This window comes from Tiliqua scincoides, chromosome 5 (assembly GCF_035046505.1).
Source record: "Tiliqua scincoides isolate rTilSci1 chromosome 5, rTilSci1.hap2, whole genome shotgun sequence".
Taxonomy (NCBI): Eukaryota; Metazoa; Chordata; class Lepidosauria; order Squamata; family Scincidae; genus Tiliqua; species Tiliqua scincoides.
This window is the reverse complement of record NC_089825.1, coordinates 137670652-137686251: the sequence shown is the minus strand read 5'-3', so window position 1 is coordinate 137686251 and position 15600 is coordinate 137670652. Positions and strand designations below refer to the sequence as shown.

General features: G+C 47.2%; 2 protein-coding genes and 1 pseudogene across 2 annotated transcripts; 2 read left to right on the top strand and 1 right to left on the bottom strand.

The window, feature by feature from the left end:
• Positions 1–5413: 5413 nt before the first annotated feature.
• LOC136651851 (olfactory receptor 2D2-like) lies at positions 5414–11922 on the top strand (the record flags this gene model as incomplete). Its single annotated transcript, XM_066628573.1, has 2 exons — positions 5414–6336; positions 11898–11922. Coding segments are annotated over exons 1-2 (948 nt in total), but the record flags the coding sequence as incomplete, so codon positions are not given.
• LOC136654603 (5S ribosomal RNA) lies at positions 7166–7282 on the bottom strand (annotated as a pseudogene).
• Positions 11923–14002: 2080 nt separating the features above from the next.
• On the top strand, positions 14003–15334 carry LOC136653807 (zinc finger protein ZFP2-like). Its single transcript, XM_066630687.1, has 4 exons — positions 14003–14016; positions 14069–14288; positions 14459–14989; positions 15047–15334. Exons 1-4 carry the CDS (start codon positions 14003–14005, stop codon positions 15332–15334), a joined length of 1053 nt encoding a protein of 350 aa, XP_066486784.1.
• Positions 15335–15600: the final 266 nt, after the last annotated feature.

Sequence of the window (15600 nt, the reverse complement as noted above, 5' to 3'; positions counted from 1 at the left end):
TTGTGACTGGCTAGCACTTATTAAAATGTCATAAGGCTTCAGCTAGTTTCTTGTGACCTTTCTACACTCTAACACAAAACAACCCAAATAGTACTCTGCATATGTGATTTCTCCTCAACAACTTCTCAAACACATTACATGTCAGCAAAAACTGCCTTTGAGGCAATTCCACACTAACCCCCCTCTCTTATCTTCAGTTGTTATTCTTACTAAGAATCTTTCTTAAGGATGGTCCTGTTATCTGTCTAGCTGTTCTGAACTCCCCTCTGCAAGTGTTTTTCCAAAAACATCCTTGACAATTTTAAGATAAGGATTGTCTGCAGTGTTAAACTAAACTTTCCTAAAATCAAGAATTTTGGTTTTTTGAGACTTACCTCTAATTGTGTGTGTGTATGTATATATATATATATATATATATATACACACACACACACACACACACACACACACACACACACACACACAAGTGCTGGAAAGGGGTTCATATGACCCCTCGAACTACGAAAACTACACCTATTGGTCGGCGGCGACGGGGAAAGTTGTTTGAGGGGTCACATGAATCCTTTTCCAGCACTTCATTGGGGGGCTCCTTTTCCTGCCACACCAAAAATCCTGGCGCCACAAAACCCCTTCCTATTGGTCAGTGGCGATGGGGCGAGTTGTTTGAGGGCTCACATGAACCCCTTTCCAGCACTTCATTGGGGAGCTCCTTTTCCCGCCACACCAAATATCCTGGCGCCACAAAACCCCTTCCTGTTGGTCCGCGGCGACGGACTGAGTTGTTTGAGGGGTCACTTGAAACCCCTCAAGGGGCGGGATTTCCAGAAAAAATGGCGGGACTTCCGCTGTCAAGATAGTTTTGAGAAGAAGTATGTACTATTACTACTCCCATTATCTCTCTGGTTGCTTTTACTCTGTGTAGCTTCTTTGAAACTAGCAAACTTCTGAAAATACTTTTTTCTTTTCTTCTCAAACTGCTTGTCCTGTTCTCTGTGAGACCAACTTATGATGTTTAAAATGACTTTTCTGTGCTTCAGGCAGTTATGCTATAGCAATGTGGTTTTTCAAGCTGTTTAAGCATTTGTTTTTAAAAATCAAGCAACTCTCTCTTCTATTGTGCATATGCTATAATTTTAAAGTAATTCTTAGTACTCTGCTTATACTCTATTGGGCTATCCAGGTCTAGGGTCAAAGGTCACCTTGCCTTACCCCTGTCAACCAATTGGGAATAATTTCTTTCACAAAATGGTATATGTGATTTTTCATTTCCATGTCTTTTCTTGAAAGTGCAAAGAACTTTTTCCCAGAGTGCTTTATTAAAGTCTGACTACCCAAGAGGGTTGTGGGAGTAGATAAGAGGCCACTAACAATCCAGAGGAAAGCACCAAAGGAATTGGAGGAATCCTCGAGTAGTAGGTACAGATTCTTGATTAACCAAATTCCCCACCCTTCCATGAAGCAGATGGAGAGGGAAAACCAGCAGGCTACCTATCTTATAATGCTGAGAACAGCTCAGCAATGGAAGAAGCAGAGTAGATTTAAAAATGGGTTGAAGGAGCAATTTCAGAGGTGATTTAGGAATGTTAGCTCATTGGCAGAGCTCCTGTTTTGCATGAATAGGTTTTTTTGGCAGCTTCAGTTAAAGCAGGGGAGTCAAAGATAAGGCCCGCGGGCCGCATCTGGCCCGCAGAGCCATTTCAGGCAGGCCCCAGGCTTTGGGGGAGTTCTGGGGCTGCCCCACCCCCGCTTGCTTCAACCACGACCGGAGCTCTGCTCCAGTCATGCCTGGAGGTAAATTCTAAGGGCTGGGAACGCCACACACCACTTTTCCTCCAGTTGCAGGTAGGTGGGGGCTGGGGGAGCGACCAGGAACTTGGCTGGCTGGCTGGCGGCTGAGTGGGCAGGAGGGAGGGAAGCTGAGAGTAGGAGGCAGGAGAGCCACAGAAGCTTCTCTGGGGTGGGTTAAGAGGATGGGTCTGGGGGGCTGAGGCAGAAGAGAGGCTGCTTGGGGGTAGAATTGGATCAAGGGGGGCTGAGGCAGAAGAGAGAGGCTGCTCGGGGGTAGAATTGGGTCAAGGGGGGCTGAGGCAGAAAAGAGAGGCTGCATGGGGGTAGAATTAGGTCTGGGGGGCTGATGCAGAAGAGAGGCTGCATGGGGTAGAATTGGGTCTGGGGGGCTGAGGCAGAAGAGAGGCTGCTTGGGGGTAGAATTGGGTCAAGGGGGGCTGGGGCAGAAGAGAGAGGCTGCTTGGGGTAGAATTGGGTCTGGGGGGCTGATGCAGAAGAGAGACTGCTTGGGGGTAGAATTGGGTCTTGGGTCTGAGGCAGAAGAGAGAGGCTGCAAGTGCCATAAATCCAATGTGGCCCCCAGGATGAAATGAGTTCAACACCCCTGAGTTAAAGGATCTCACACAGTGTGGAAGGACGACTGGCAGGGTCACTGAACTGCCTTCTATCAAGATAAACAGGGCTCGGCCAAGTTGACACTTGTCTGAGTCCCCAGAAAGCAGCTTCTCTCCCCGTCCTAAAGGCAAGAGATCCGGCCTTCAGATCTCATCATGATTTCCTGTGGTCTTTAGACAGTACTTGCCATTTATTGCTAGTACCAGCAAGATGTTTTCTGCAAGAATGAGCCAGCAGGTGTCAAAGCAGTGAGAACCTGCTAGAGGCAAAGCAGCAGAGAGAAAACTTCCAGCACTAGCTCTTTCTTAAGACACTGTCCTCTGACGCTATTGACGGTCCATTTTATTCATCACCTTCCATTAGACAGCTGGCTGAAAATGGCTCAGCTGTTGTATTTCTTAACTTGAGCCTTTTTTAATGCTGAGGAACACTTGGGAGAAGCATGAAGGTAAGACTTAATTCTGCTATTTCGAATTCAGATTAGGGGGAAAGGGGAAGCAGCTAAGGATTTAGGATTTAATTGATACTTAGGCCTAATCCTATCTAACCTCAGTGCCGGCCCTCAGTTCCAATATGCATGTACTGTATAACGTAAGGCATGTCCATGGCACCTGGAGAGGAGGGGCTGCCAGCATTGGGCCAGCGCCAGTCTGCACTGAGCCTCAGTGCTGTGTGGAGGGCTGTGTGGCGCTCCTGAAGCAACCGCTGGTGGTGAATATTTTTGGGGTGGGGGGAGGCAGGGAGTGGGCAGAGAGAGGAACTGGCCCAGAGGGAAGTGGGATCAGTGGAGCTCTGCTCTGCCATATCCTATCCTCCATGTCAACTGCAAAGCCCAACATGCAGGCTGTCCAGTGAGCACCAGCAGAATATCTGTCACAGATTTGAGAAGCCCCATTGTGGGGCTTGGGGCTTTCCCAGGGAGAAGGGGACAAAAGCATGCTTTCTGTGCTTGATAAAGTCCTCCTGTCCACCCTGAGCCTTTTACTAGTGTTTGTCACAATGCATCTGGCCTCCCAACCCAGAAGTTACTGCCAATGATGTCATCGCCAGTTACGTTCAGTGGTACTTCAAATAGGTGGACTATGTGAAGTGGTACAGCAGAGGACAAATGCTGCAAAACACTGCTCTAACCAGTGATTTCCAATGTTTTTCTACTCACGGCACACTGACGTCCATGATCTTTGCCTCTTGTGATGTCACGTCTGATTTCCAGGAGACTCTTCCTGTTTCTGCAGATCTGCTTCTAGGGCAACTTTCTGTAGTATTGAATGGTCTGTCCTTCTTTCTTTGCTAACTCTGATGAAGGAAGAGGAACAAACAATTTGTTACTACAGACAGCTGCCCTAGAAACAGAGCCATTGAAGAGTTTTTCTCACAATTTTAAGCTGCTGTGCTCCAAACTCCTGCAGCACATCCGTGAACCTTTCAAGGCACACCAATATGCCATGGCACACTGGTTGAAACTCACTGTTCTATGCATACAAATCAAGACTGCTGACTCCTAACAAGATATCATGCTTAACCAAGGTTAGTTTCTCTTGACCATAATTGAAAATTAGAATAGCATAGCTAAGGCATGTTTATGGACTGATTACAACCCAGGAACCTGAAGTAATTGAAGTCCATTGGACTGAAGTCCATTTGGAAATCATTGCTTTACTTGAACAGTGTAAAATGTTGCAGGTAAACCATGATGAAACCAGTGTCTAGAAGCCCTTTTGGGCCAGCCCAGTACAACTTTCTGGTCTCGCCACTGTCCAAGGAAACTGCCAAGGCTGAAGAAGCCATCCAGGGACCTCTAGGACAGCTCCATGCACAGGAAAATGGCACCCCTGCTGTAAGGAAGCAGGAATGTCTGACAACGACAGGAGTGGGGTGTTAGAGATGGATGCATCATGTATGGAGTAGTAATAGCTTAAAAATGCTGGCTGAAGCCCACGATGATGAGGAGGTACGGGGAGCAGGGTCTATCTGACTCTCCCTATACATATACCCCAGGGTCCAGGTTATCTCTGCAGGGGGCAGACTTAACTAAACCATGTATCCAAAGTTCAAATGAGATCTCAACCAGAGTTCAGAAAATAAAAAAATGACTACTTTTAACTGTAGATGTTAGTCTTGTTTCAAGACAAGAGTAATGAAGAATATTCACTTATGCACTCATTAATTATATGCTTAAAGCAAACCACACAGCAGATTATAGAAGCTGATGCCGTGGGCCAAGAGCTCTCACTAAACTCTAACCAAAGTAATGCCATTTTAACATCAGTTCTGACTCTGGTCCTAAAATGCTTGAGAGCCTAAAATGCTTATTAGCAAGAAACTGTGAGCCACCCCTGACCCAGTGCCCGGCTCTCTAGTGCCCTAGTCCTTGAAGACCAGACAGAGCTGGTCTGTGTTATCTTGCCAAGGCAACAACTAAGAGGAGGGGTAAAGGGGGTGTTTGAGTGTGGCAGGGATGGAATTTTACAGGACCCTTTGTCTTTGCTTGTCTATGTTTGAAATGAGTATAAAATGGTAGCTGCGTCTAGCTACGCTTGCACATGATCTGAGGCCACTGGCCTCCTTGCTGCCTTGCTTTGGTACCAGCAATAAACAGGCTGTTTTCTGCTATACCTTCCTTCCAAGTGTTAATTTGGGACATAGCACTCCTGGTAACGAACCTCACACTGCCTTTAGCTGAGTCAAAGGCAACAGAAGCAAAAGATTAAAAATGTTGAAATTTAGAAATGCTTGTTCAAAAATAAATACTTCAAAAGCAGTAACTCCCAAGAAGGCCTGGGTGAGCAGGAGGCCTGCTAACCTGAAAGATATCTTTGGATAAAAGAACACAGGACCTTTAAAATAAAAGGATATTTCTATGATTTTGACAAAGATCATGATATGAGGTTGTTCGTGCTTTACTCTAATCTCAGGTAAGTCAAAGAATGATTTGATTTAGGTGTGACTTATTCCCTGAGAAAGACGCTACCTCTCACTGTTGTCCTTTCTCTACATATAGGAAGCCAAGATGCAGACTAAGAACTTCACTTCTGTCTCAGAGTTCTTCTTGGAGGGGCTCTCCAATAACAGAAACACAGAGATTCTGCTCTTCATTCTAATCCTCATCATCTACGTGCTTGCCTTAGTAGGGAACCTGGTGATCATTCTGCTGGTTCACGTTGACTCTTGTCTCCGCACACCCATGTACTTCTTCCTCTCAAACCTTTCAGGTCTAGAAATCTGCTATGTCACCAGCACTGTGCCCCAGACGCTGGCTCATCTCCTATCCGAAAACAGGACTATCTCGTTCACCCGATGTATAGCTCAGATGTACATTGCTACGTCCCTGGGGAGCACTGAATGCGCTCTGTTGGGTGTCATGGCCTATGACCGCTACTTGGCCATCTGCAGTCCCCTATTATATGCCGTCATCATGAACAGGGGGCGCCAGTGGCAGCTGGCCACAGTCTCCTGGGCAGGTGGCTTCCTCTGTGCCATGATGGATGTGATCGCCACGCTTCAATTCCCAATCTGTGGAGCCAATCGCATCAACCACTTCTTTTGCGAAGTGCCAATGCTACTGAAGCTTGCATGTGGGAACACACAGGTCACAGAGTTTGTCATATTTGTGATGGGTGTGGTGATTCTTCTGGTTCCCCTTTCTGTTATTCTTATCTCCTATGGGCTCATTCTGTCCTCCGTGTTGCAAATGAAGTCAGCTGCTGGAAGAAGCAAGGCCTTCTCCACATGCGCCTCTCACCTGGTGGTAGTCACCTTGTTCTTTGGGACTGCCATATTTGTGTACATGAAACCCCAGTCTAGCACCTCAGGTGATTTTGACAAGAAAACAGCTGTCTTTTACATCATAGTCACTCCCCTGCTCAACCCAATCATTTACACCCTGCGGAACAAGGATGTCCACGCAGCAGTGGCCAAGGTGCTGAGAAGACAAGCACTGGGAAAGAAAGTTGAGCTTTGACAGCTTGCCAAACCGATGTAGACATTCCTTGGTGGCCATTAGGCACCTGTTATGAATATTACAGCAGTGCGTTTTAACCCCTCACACTGGGGGTTCAAGTCCTTGTTCAGCTATAAAGTTCATTGAGCAAAATCAAGTTTCTTGATCTCATCATTGTGAGGAACAGCTGAAAAGAGATTATCAGTCTCTTTAGTGGGAATATGCTGTTGCATACAGCCCAATCCACTCCCCCTCTGCCACCAGCAGAACTGGCCATGTTCCGCCACTCAAAGGAGGAGGATGCCAGTGTAGTGTTGCATCTACCACCAAGTGCCATTAGGCCAGGTGTGGGTGCTGACTGTTGGAGTAGATTCCATCTGCTGGCGGGGTGAGGTGGATGGCGGTGAGGCTGTATGATGGGAGGAATGAGAGTGGATGGAGAAGGAACAGGGGAGCTTCTAGGTGGAAGTGGGGCAGAAGGGTTGGGAATGGTAGGCACTTGTGTGGAGCTGGATGCTAACCCTTTCCCTGCTGTTACACTCCTGGGTTCTGAGCCAGCAGAACAGCTATCTAACTGGAGCACCAGCAGAATGTGCATTCTGCTGGCACAGGCTGCTACAAAGCAGCCGTAAAAAGCTTTGTGGCATTACAAGCAGCTGGCGTGCTGACAGGAAGTCCAGAGCTGTGTACAACAGCTCAGGAGATAGATCTTGGGGTGCTAGTAGACAGCTCGTTGAAAGCATCAACCGAATGTGCGGTGGTAGTGAAGAAGGCCAATTCCATGCTGGTTGGAACCCTTCAGTCTCGAAAGACAATGGTATAAGCCTACAGCACCCGGTATTCCGAGGCAGTCTCCCATCCAAGTACTAACCAAGCCTGACCCTGCTTAGCTTCTGAGATCAGACGAGATCGGGAACATGCAGGGTAACAGTTGCTAGCGATAATTAAAAAGGGAATTGAGAATAAAACAGCTGATATTATAATGCCGTTGTACAAATCGATGGTAAGGCCACACCTGGAGTATTGTGTTCAGTTCTGGACCCCAGAACTTAAAAAGGATATAGTGGAACTAGAAAAAGTGCAGAGGAGAGCAACTGGAATGATTACTGGGCTGTGGCACCTCCCTTACGAGGAAAGGCCTTTGATGGAGACATACAAAATTATGCAGGGGATGGATAGAGTGGATAGAGAGATGCTCTTTTTCCTCTCAAATAACTTCAGAACCAGGGGACATACACTAAGATTGAGTGTTGGGAGAGTTGGGACAGACAAAATAAAATTTTTCTTTACTCCGCATGGTCAGATATCTGGAGGAGTTCACCAAAGTTTACAAGTATGTGCAAACTCCTGATTTTAGAAGCAGACTACCTCAAAATGCCAGATGCAAGGGAGGGCAAAAGGATGCAGGTCTCTTGTCTTGTGTGTGCTCCGAGGCATCTGGTGGGTCTCTGTGAGATACAGGAAACTGGATAGATGGGCTCTGGACTTGATCCTGCAGGGCTTTTCTTATGTTTTTATTTATTTTTTAATTTTTTTATGTTCGTATGCCTGCCGGCTATGATCTTGCTCTTTAAATCAAACAATATTTCCCATCCTCTGGGTTCTTTGGTCCTTGCCTGTTCCTCACCTCACATTCCCAGTCCCTCTGTGGGTAAAGATCCCCTTTCCCACTGGTGGGAAGGAAACAAAGGCTTGGATGGTTCATCTTGGATGGTTTTTCACGATTTGGACTGCACTATAGAAATGGGGTTTCTGGGCTAGAACTTTTGCCCAGGAGACGCTTGCTGTGCTTCAGTGTTGGAAAGCTAAGCTTGTTCCAATTGATGCCTTTTTGGAAGACAAAAGCAAGGTGTACATTCCATGAAAATAGAACTTGATTATGAAAAGTACTACATCTCCTTGGAGGTCTTCCAGGTCTGCTCTTGATTCTCACTGCTTGTCATCCTTCTTCCTCTGCACTGAATTTCTCCCCCTTTAATTGTTGGGCTGCTCAGTACCAGGCACTGCTGGGGAGGAGTTTTTCCTGCCTATCCAGGTGGGGAGGGGGAGTGGGGGGGAGTCCCTGTATAGCAAAAATGTGAGATTATATATGTTTTAAATAAGTCTGATAGTTGGGCCCAAGACTGCTGGTTGGGCCAAGTTGGGCTAGTTGGGCCAAAGCGGCTGCTGCTGTCCTGAGAAATGCAGCAAAAGGCCTGTTGCCTCCACCAGAGACCAGAGCAGTTGAAGCCAGGGACTCTGAGGCAAACCTGCGTGGAGGCTGCAGAAGTCAGGTTGAGTCCCAGACGGGCTTGTATTGAGGCAAGGCCATGAAAGCCACTAATGTTATAGAACAAACCAAATGTTTATGCTATGCTATGGGTGTTTATAGCTAAATTAGTTTAAAACAAATTATTAATTTATATGTTTAAGAAATAGGGAAAATGTTCATATGTTTAGCATGCTCACAAACACATTAGTTTAGCAGTTAATGGGAAAACGTATGCTTAGAACAAATCAAATGTTTAAAAGGCCTATGTGCTTAGCATTTCACAAACAAAAATCCATTTTGCTGTGTTTCTTTGAAACTGCTAAGACTAGCAGCCTTTGCTAAAAATAGCAAGGAATGCCTAGCACCAAGCAAAAGAGAAGAGTTCCAAACACAGCGCGCTTCATGAAAAGGGAGTGAACCAAGCTCCCAGCTTCTTCCCTGCTAGGAAAACACATGGGGAAAAAAGGATTTTTGCATTTTAAAACATTATATTTTCAGAGGGACAGTGCTATGAACACTGAGAGAGTTATTTACACCAGAGCATCATAGAAGTGCCAAATAAATTACTAAGTTAGCATGCAAGCCAAATATTTTAATAATTATAGTCTCTAGAGTGTATCTAACACATACATGGGACGTAATAACATTAAAATGGGTTTGAAAGTTTAGTAAAAGCATAAAAATACATAAAAAGGTGAAAAAGCTATTTCTAGGCAAATCAAGGGTCTGACAGGGAGACAACTCACAGGGAGACTCTGGAATGTGGGAAAAACAACATCTCACAGATAAGACTTCTCTGTAAGACCTTGAAGGACTCGGAGCCAATGCATTGATACTTTTAATGTGAACAAGGGAGTAAGCCTCCCAGAAGAGCTTTTAGCAACATTATGCAGGGAAGCAAGAAGGGGGTTGCCAGGAAGCAGAGTGCACTTGCAACATTAGAGATGAGAAATGTTATCTGGTTGGCACCAAGAAGTAGGAAAATTGAAAAGTTATACACAAGGTTCAAACCATATAAATGTTTGGTGTGGAAAGTGCTTCAGTTACAATTATAACTTACATAAACATAAGAACATAAGGACAGCCCCACTGGATCAGGCCATAGGCCCATCTAGTCCAGCTTCCTGTATCTCACAGCGGCCCACCAAATGCCCCAGGGAGCACACCAGATAACAAGAGACCTCATCCTGGTGCTCTCCCCTACATCTGGCATTCTGACTTAACCCATTCTTAAAATCAGGAGGTTGCGCATACACATCATGGCTTGTACCCCATAATGGATTTTTCCTCCAGAAACTCATCCAATCCCCTTTTAAAGGCGTCTAGGCTAGACGCCAGCACCACATCCTGTGGCAAGGAGTTCCACAGATCGACCACGCGCTGAGTAAAGAAATATTTTCTTTTGTCTGTCCTAACCCGCCCAACACTCAATTTTAGTGGATGTCCCCTGGTTCTGGTATTATGTGAGAGTGTAAAGAGCATCTCCCTATCCACTCTGTCCATCCCCTGCATAATTTTGTATGTCTCAATCATGTCCCCCCTCAAGCGTCTCTTTTCTAGGCTGAAGAGGCCCAAACGCCGTAGCCTTTCCTCATAAGGAAGGTGCCCCAGCCCCGTAATCATCTTAGTCGCTCTCTTTTGCACCTTTTCCATTTCCACTATGTCTTTTTTGAGATGCGGCGACTAGAACTGGACACAATACTCCAGGTGTGGCCTTACCATCGATTTGTACAACGGCATTATAATACTAACCGTTTTGTTCTCAATACCCTTCCTAATGATCCCAAGCATAGAATTGGCCTTCTTCACTGCCACCGCACATTGGGTCGACACTTTCATCGACCTGTCCACCACCACCCCAAGATCTCTCTCCTGATCTGTCACAGACAGCTCAGAACCCATCAGCCTATATCTAAAGTTTTGATTTTTTGCCCCAATGTGCATGACTTTACACTTACTGACATTGAAGCGCATCTGCCATTTTGCTGCCCATTCTGCCAGTCTGGAGAGATCCTTCTGGAGCTCCTCACAATCACTTCTGGTCTTTACCACTCGGAAAAGTTTGGTGTCGTCTGCAAACTTAGCCACTTCACTGCTCAACCCTGTCTCCAGGTCATTTATGAAGAGGTTGAAAAGCACCGGTCCCAGGACAGATCCTTGGGGCACACCGCTTTTCACCTCTCTCCATTGTGAAAATTGCCCATTGACACCCACTCTCTGCTTCCTGGCCTCCAACCAGTTCTCAATCCACGAGAGGACCTGTCCTCTAATTCCCTGACTGTGGAGTTTTTTCAGTAGCCTTTGGTGAGGGACCGTGTCAAACGCCTTCTGAAAGTCCAGATATATAATGTCCACGGGTTTTCCCGCATCCACATGCCTGTTGACCTTTTCAAAGAATTCTATAAGGTTTGTGAGGCAAGACTTACCCTTACAGAAGCCATGCTGACTCTCCCTCAGCAAGGCCTGTTCGTCTATGTGTTTTGAGATCCTATCTTTGATGAGGCATTCCACCATCTTACCCGGTATGGATGTTAGGCTGACCGGCCTATAGTTTCCCGGGTCCCCCCTCTTTCCCTTTTTAAAAATAGGCGTGACATTTGCTATCCTCCAATCTTCTGGCACCGTGGCCGTTTTGAGGGACAGGTTGCATACCTTAGTCAAGAGATCTGCAACTTCATTCTTCAATTCCTTAATAACCCTTGGGTGTATGCCATCAGGGCCCGGTGACTTATTGATCTTTAATTTATCAATGAGGTCTGAAACATCTTCTCTTTTAACCTCTATCTGACTTAACTCCTCGGTTAGGAGGGGCCGTTCGGGCAGCGGTATCTGCCCGAGGTCTTCTGCCGTGAAGACAGATGCAAAGAACTCATTTAATTTCTCTGCCATCTCTAAGTCTCCTTTTATCTCCCCTTTCCCTCCCTCACCATCCAGAGGGCCAACCGCTTCTCTGGCGGGTTTCCTGCTTCTAACATATTTGAAGAAGCTTTTATTATTCCCCTTAATGTTGCTGGCCATGCGTTCCTCATAGTCTCGCTTGGCCTCCCCTATCACCTTCTTACATTTCTTTTGCCACAGTTTATGTTCCTTTTTATTCTCTTCATTAGGGCAAGACTTCCATTTACGGAAGGAAGCTTCCTTGCCCTTCACAGCCTCTCTAACTTGGCTGGTTAGCCATGCGGGCACTCTCCTGGATTTAGTGGAACCCTTCTTTCTTTGCGGTATACACCTCTGCTGGGCCTCTATTACTGTTGTTTTAAGCAGCCTCCATGCACTCTGGAGAGACTGGACTCTTTTTACCCTCCCTTTCAACCTCCTTCTAACCAGCCTCCTCATTTGAGGGAAGTCCGCCCGTCGGAAGTCAAGGGTTTTTGTTAGAGATTTGCCTGGTATTCTTCCCCCAACGTGCACGTCAAAACGGATCGCAGCATGATCACTGTTCCCCAATGGCTCAGTAACGTTTACATCTCTAACCAGGTCCTGCGTACCGCACAAAATTAAATCCAGAGTCACCTGTCCTCTGGTGGGCTCCGTGACTAGCTGATCTAAGCCACAGTCATTTAGCACGTCAAGAAATCCGGTTTCCTTATCGTGTCCAGAACACAAATTGACCCAGTCAATATGAGGATAATTGAAGTCCCCCATGATTACAACCCTGTCCTTCCTTGTCACCTCCCTGATCTGTTTCCTCATTTCAAGGTCCCCATCTGATTTCTGGTCTGGAGGACGATAGCACACCCCCAGTATTACATTGCTGCACAAGCCTGGTAATTTAACCCACAGAGATTCTACGGTGGAGTCGGACCCACCTTCAATCTCTACTTTGCTGGATTCTATCCCTTCCTTAACATAAAGGGCCACCCCACCTCCAACACGCCCCTGCCTGTCCCTCCTGTAGAGTTTATAGCCCGGGATTGCGGTATCCCACTGATTCTCCGCATTCCACCAGGTTTCCGTTATGCCCACTATGTCAATATTTTCCCTTGTCACCAGACATTCCAGTTCTCCCACCTTTGCTCGTAGACTTCGGGCATTCGCATAAAAGCATTTATACACGGAATGCCCCAGGATGGGCTGCTTATTCACTCCTTTGTCCCCGCATCCTCTCATTGTGCCAAACCGTCTATCACATCCCATCACCCTACCTTTCCCAATTTCTTCTCCTACCCTGCCTTTGTCTTGTTGTTCTCTAACCTCCCCATCCTCATCCCATAGGGATGAGGAGTCCCGAACCGGATGCCCCTCGGCTCCTGTCGGCCTTCCCCCAGGGATCAGTTTAAAAGCTGCTCTGCCACCTTTTTAATGTTATGCGCCAGCAGTCTGGTTCCATTCTGGTTCAAATGGAGCCCGTCCCTCTTGTACAGGCCCCGCTTGTCCCAAAACGTTCCCCAGTGCCTAACGAATCTAAACCCCTCCTCCCTACACCACCGTCTCATCCATGCATTGAGACCCCTGATCTCCGCCTGCCTAGCTGGCCCTGCGCGTGGAACAGGTAGCACTTCAGAGAACGCTACCTTTGAGGTCCTGGCTTTCAGCTTCCTGCCTAAAAGCCTAAATTTGGCCTCCAGGACCTCCCAGCTACACTTGCCCACATCGTTGGTGCCGACATGCACCACAGCCGCTACCTCTCCCCCAGCACTGTCTACTAGCCTGTCTAGACGAGAAGTGATGTCCGCAACCTTCGCACCAGGCAGGCAAGTCACCATGCGGTCCTCACATCCGTCGCAAACCCCCCTCTCTATGTTTCTAATAATCGAATCCCCCACTACAAGAAGCCCCCGACCCCCCTCCCGCCAAGGGGTATCCTGAGTGCGTTCAGATACGGGCCCATCCCCTGGAGAAGGGGTCCCCCCTAGGGGATTGTTTCCCTCCTCTCCAGGATGACGTCCTCCAGTCCCGAGACTTCCCACCCGGGCAGCCGAGGAGCTGCACGCCTGAGGTTGGGACGAAGCCTGATCGTCCCCGGAAGTCTCCCCACGGTCCTCCTCTGGCTGCCTGCGCTTCTCCAGGTCGGCCACCAAGGCTTCAAGGGAGCGGACGCGTTCCCTGAGAGCCTGGAGCTCCTTGCATCGAGGACACACCCATGACTTATGCCCCAGAGGCATATAATCATACATGTGGCACTCGATGCAGAACACTGGATAGCCCCCACCCTGCTGCTGGCTGTCTGACTGCATAGCTTTTTTTGTTGTTGTTGTTGTTGTTTTATTTAGGGGTCCTTTTAAAAACCGTACACTGGATAGCAGCCCTTTTCTCTAGGGAAGAGGAAGGGCAGTGTATGGGGCCCTGGCCTCCTCGCCCTGCTGCTGAACTCGCCCAGATGCTAAACTCTCGTGCCTTACCTGGCACTTAGTTCCCGAGGCACTTGGTTCCCAGAGGCCACACGCGTCTGCAGAGAGCCTCACGCGATGGCCTGCCTCGCGTAAACTTGAGTAAACAAAGTAAACAAAAGTAAACTTGACTTTACACCACAGAACACACACAGGGGAGAAACCATACAAATGCTTGGACTATGGAAAAGACTTCATTACCTTCTCAAGCCTGAGTGTCTATCAAAGAGCCCACACAGGGACAAAATCTTATGAATGCAAGGAGTGTGGAAAGAGCTTTAGTTGGAGTGCAGGCCTGAGCGAGCATCAGAGAATCCACACTGGGGAGAAACCATATGAATACTTGGAGTGTGGAAAGAGCTTCATTACCAGCTTACGCCTGAGTGTCCATCAAAGATCCCACACAGGAGAAAAACCATATAAATGTGTTTCCACTGTGGAAAGAGTTTCATTACCTGCTCAAATCTGAGAGTCCATCAAAGAACCCACACAGGGGCAAAACCACATGAATGCATTGACTGTGGAATGAGCTACAGCCAGAGCGCAGGCCTAACCAGGAATCAGAGAACCCACACAGGGGAGAAACCATATGAATGCTTGGATTGTGGAAAGAGCTTCATTACCAGCTGGCACCTTAGTGTTCATCAAAGATCCAACACAGGAGAAAAACCATATCAATGCTTTCACTGTGGAAAGAGCTTTATTACGAGCTCACGTTTGAGTGTCCATAAAAGAACCCACACAGGAGAGAAACCATATAAATGTCTGGAGTGTGAAAAGGGTTTCAGCCAGAGCGCAGGTTTCAGCCTGACCAGGCATCAGAGAACCCACACAGGGGAGAAACCATATAAATGTTTGGAGTGTGGAAAGAGTTTCAGTGAAAATAACAGCTTGATTTTACACAACAGAACCCACACAGGAGAGAAACCATATAAATGCTTGGTTTGTGGAAAGAGCTTCAGTCATAGAAAAAGCCTGAGTGTCCATCAAAGATCCCACACAGCAGAGAAACCATGTAAATGTTTGCAGTGTGGAAAGAGCTTCATTAACTGTAATAAATTGACTGTGAACCAGAGAACCCATCCAAGGGAGAAATCATATGAATGCTTGGCCTGTGGAAAGAACTTCGATACCAGCTCAAGTCTGAGTGTTCACAAAAGAACCCACACAGGAGAGAAACCTTATGAATGCTTTGAGTGTGGAAAGAGCTTCAGCCAGTCCGCAAACCTGACCAGTCATCAGAGAACACACACAGGTGAGAAACCATATAAATGCTTGGAGTGTGGAATGCATGGCTGCATGGAATGCATGGACATGGCTACTCCAGTCACCACTCCTCTACCACCTGGGCTGGAAAATCTATTCTCAGCCAGCTCTCTTGTTGCAGGAGAGGCATGTGGAGTCCCCTGAGCACCAGAGTCGTGTTCCAGGCCTCACAGCTCAAGGCTACTCACAGCCTTGAAGCCTGATAAGAAACGAGTTTCCACTTTACTCAAAATGGACCAATGTGGCTGATTGTTCCAAGAGCCAAAGAGGTGTTATGGCACACCAGGGAACCAATGAGGTGTTAGCATGAGTCAACTCTCATTTCCGTGTGCCAGAGCTAATACTAGAATTCTTAGAGCACAATTCACCACACCCTTATAGCCAGCGCAGGCCCCTGTGCCGGCCTAGGA

What these genes read in the sequence shown, in the direction of transcription:
- LOC136653807 (XM_066630687.1), top strand. An exon ending in TGGAGTGTGGAAAGAGCTTC is followed by an intron (nt 14,289 to 14,458) that starts ATTACCAGCTTA and finishes GGAATGAGCTAC; the next exon opens with AGCCAGAGCGCAGGCCTAAC. An exon ending in TTAACTGTAATAAATTGACT is followed by an intron (nt 14,990 to 15,046) that starts GTGAACCAGAGA and finishes GCCTGTGGAAAG; the next exon opens with AACTTCGATACCAGCTCAAG.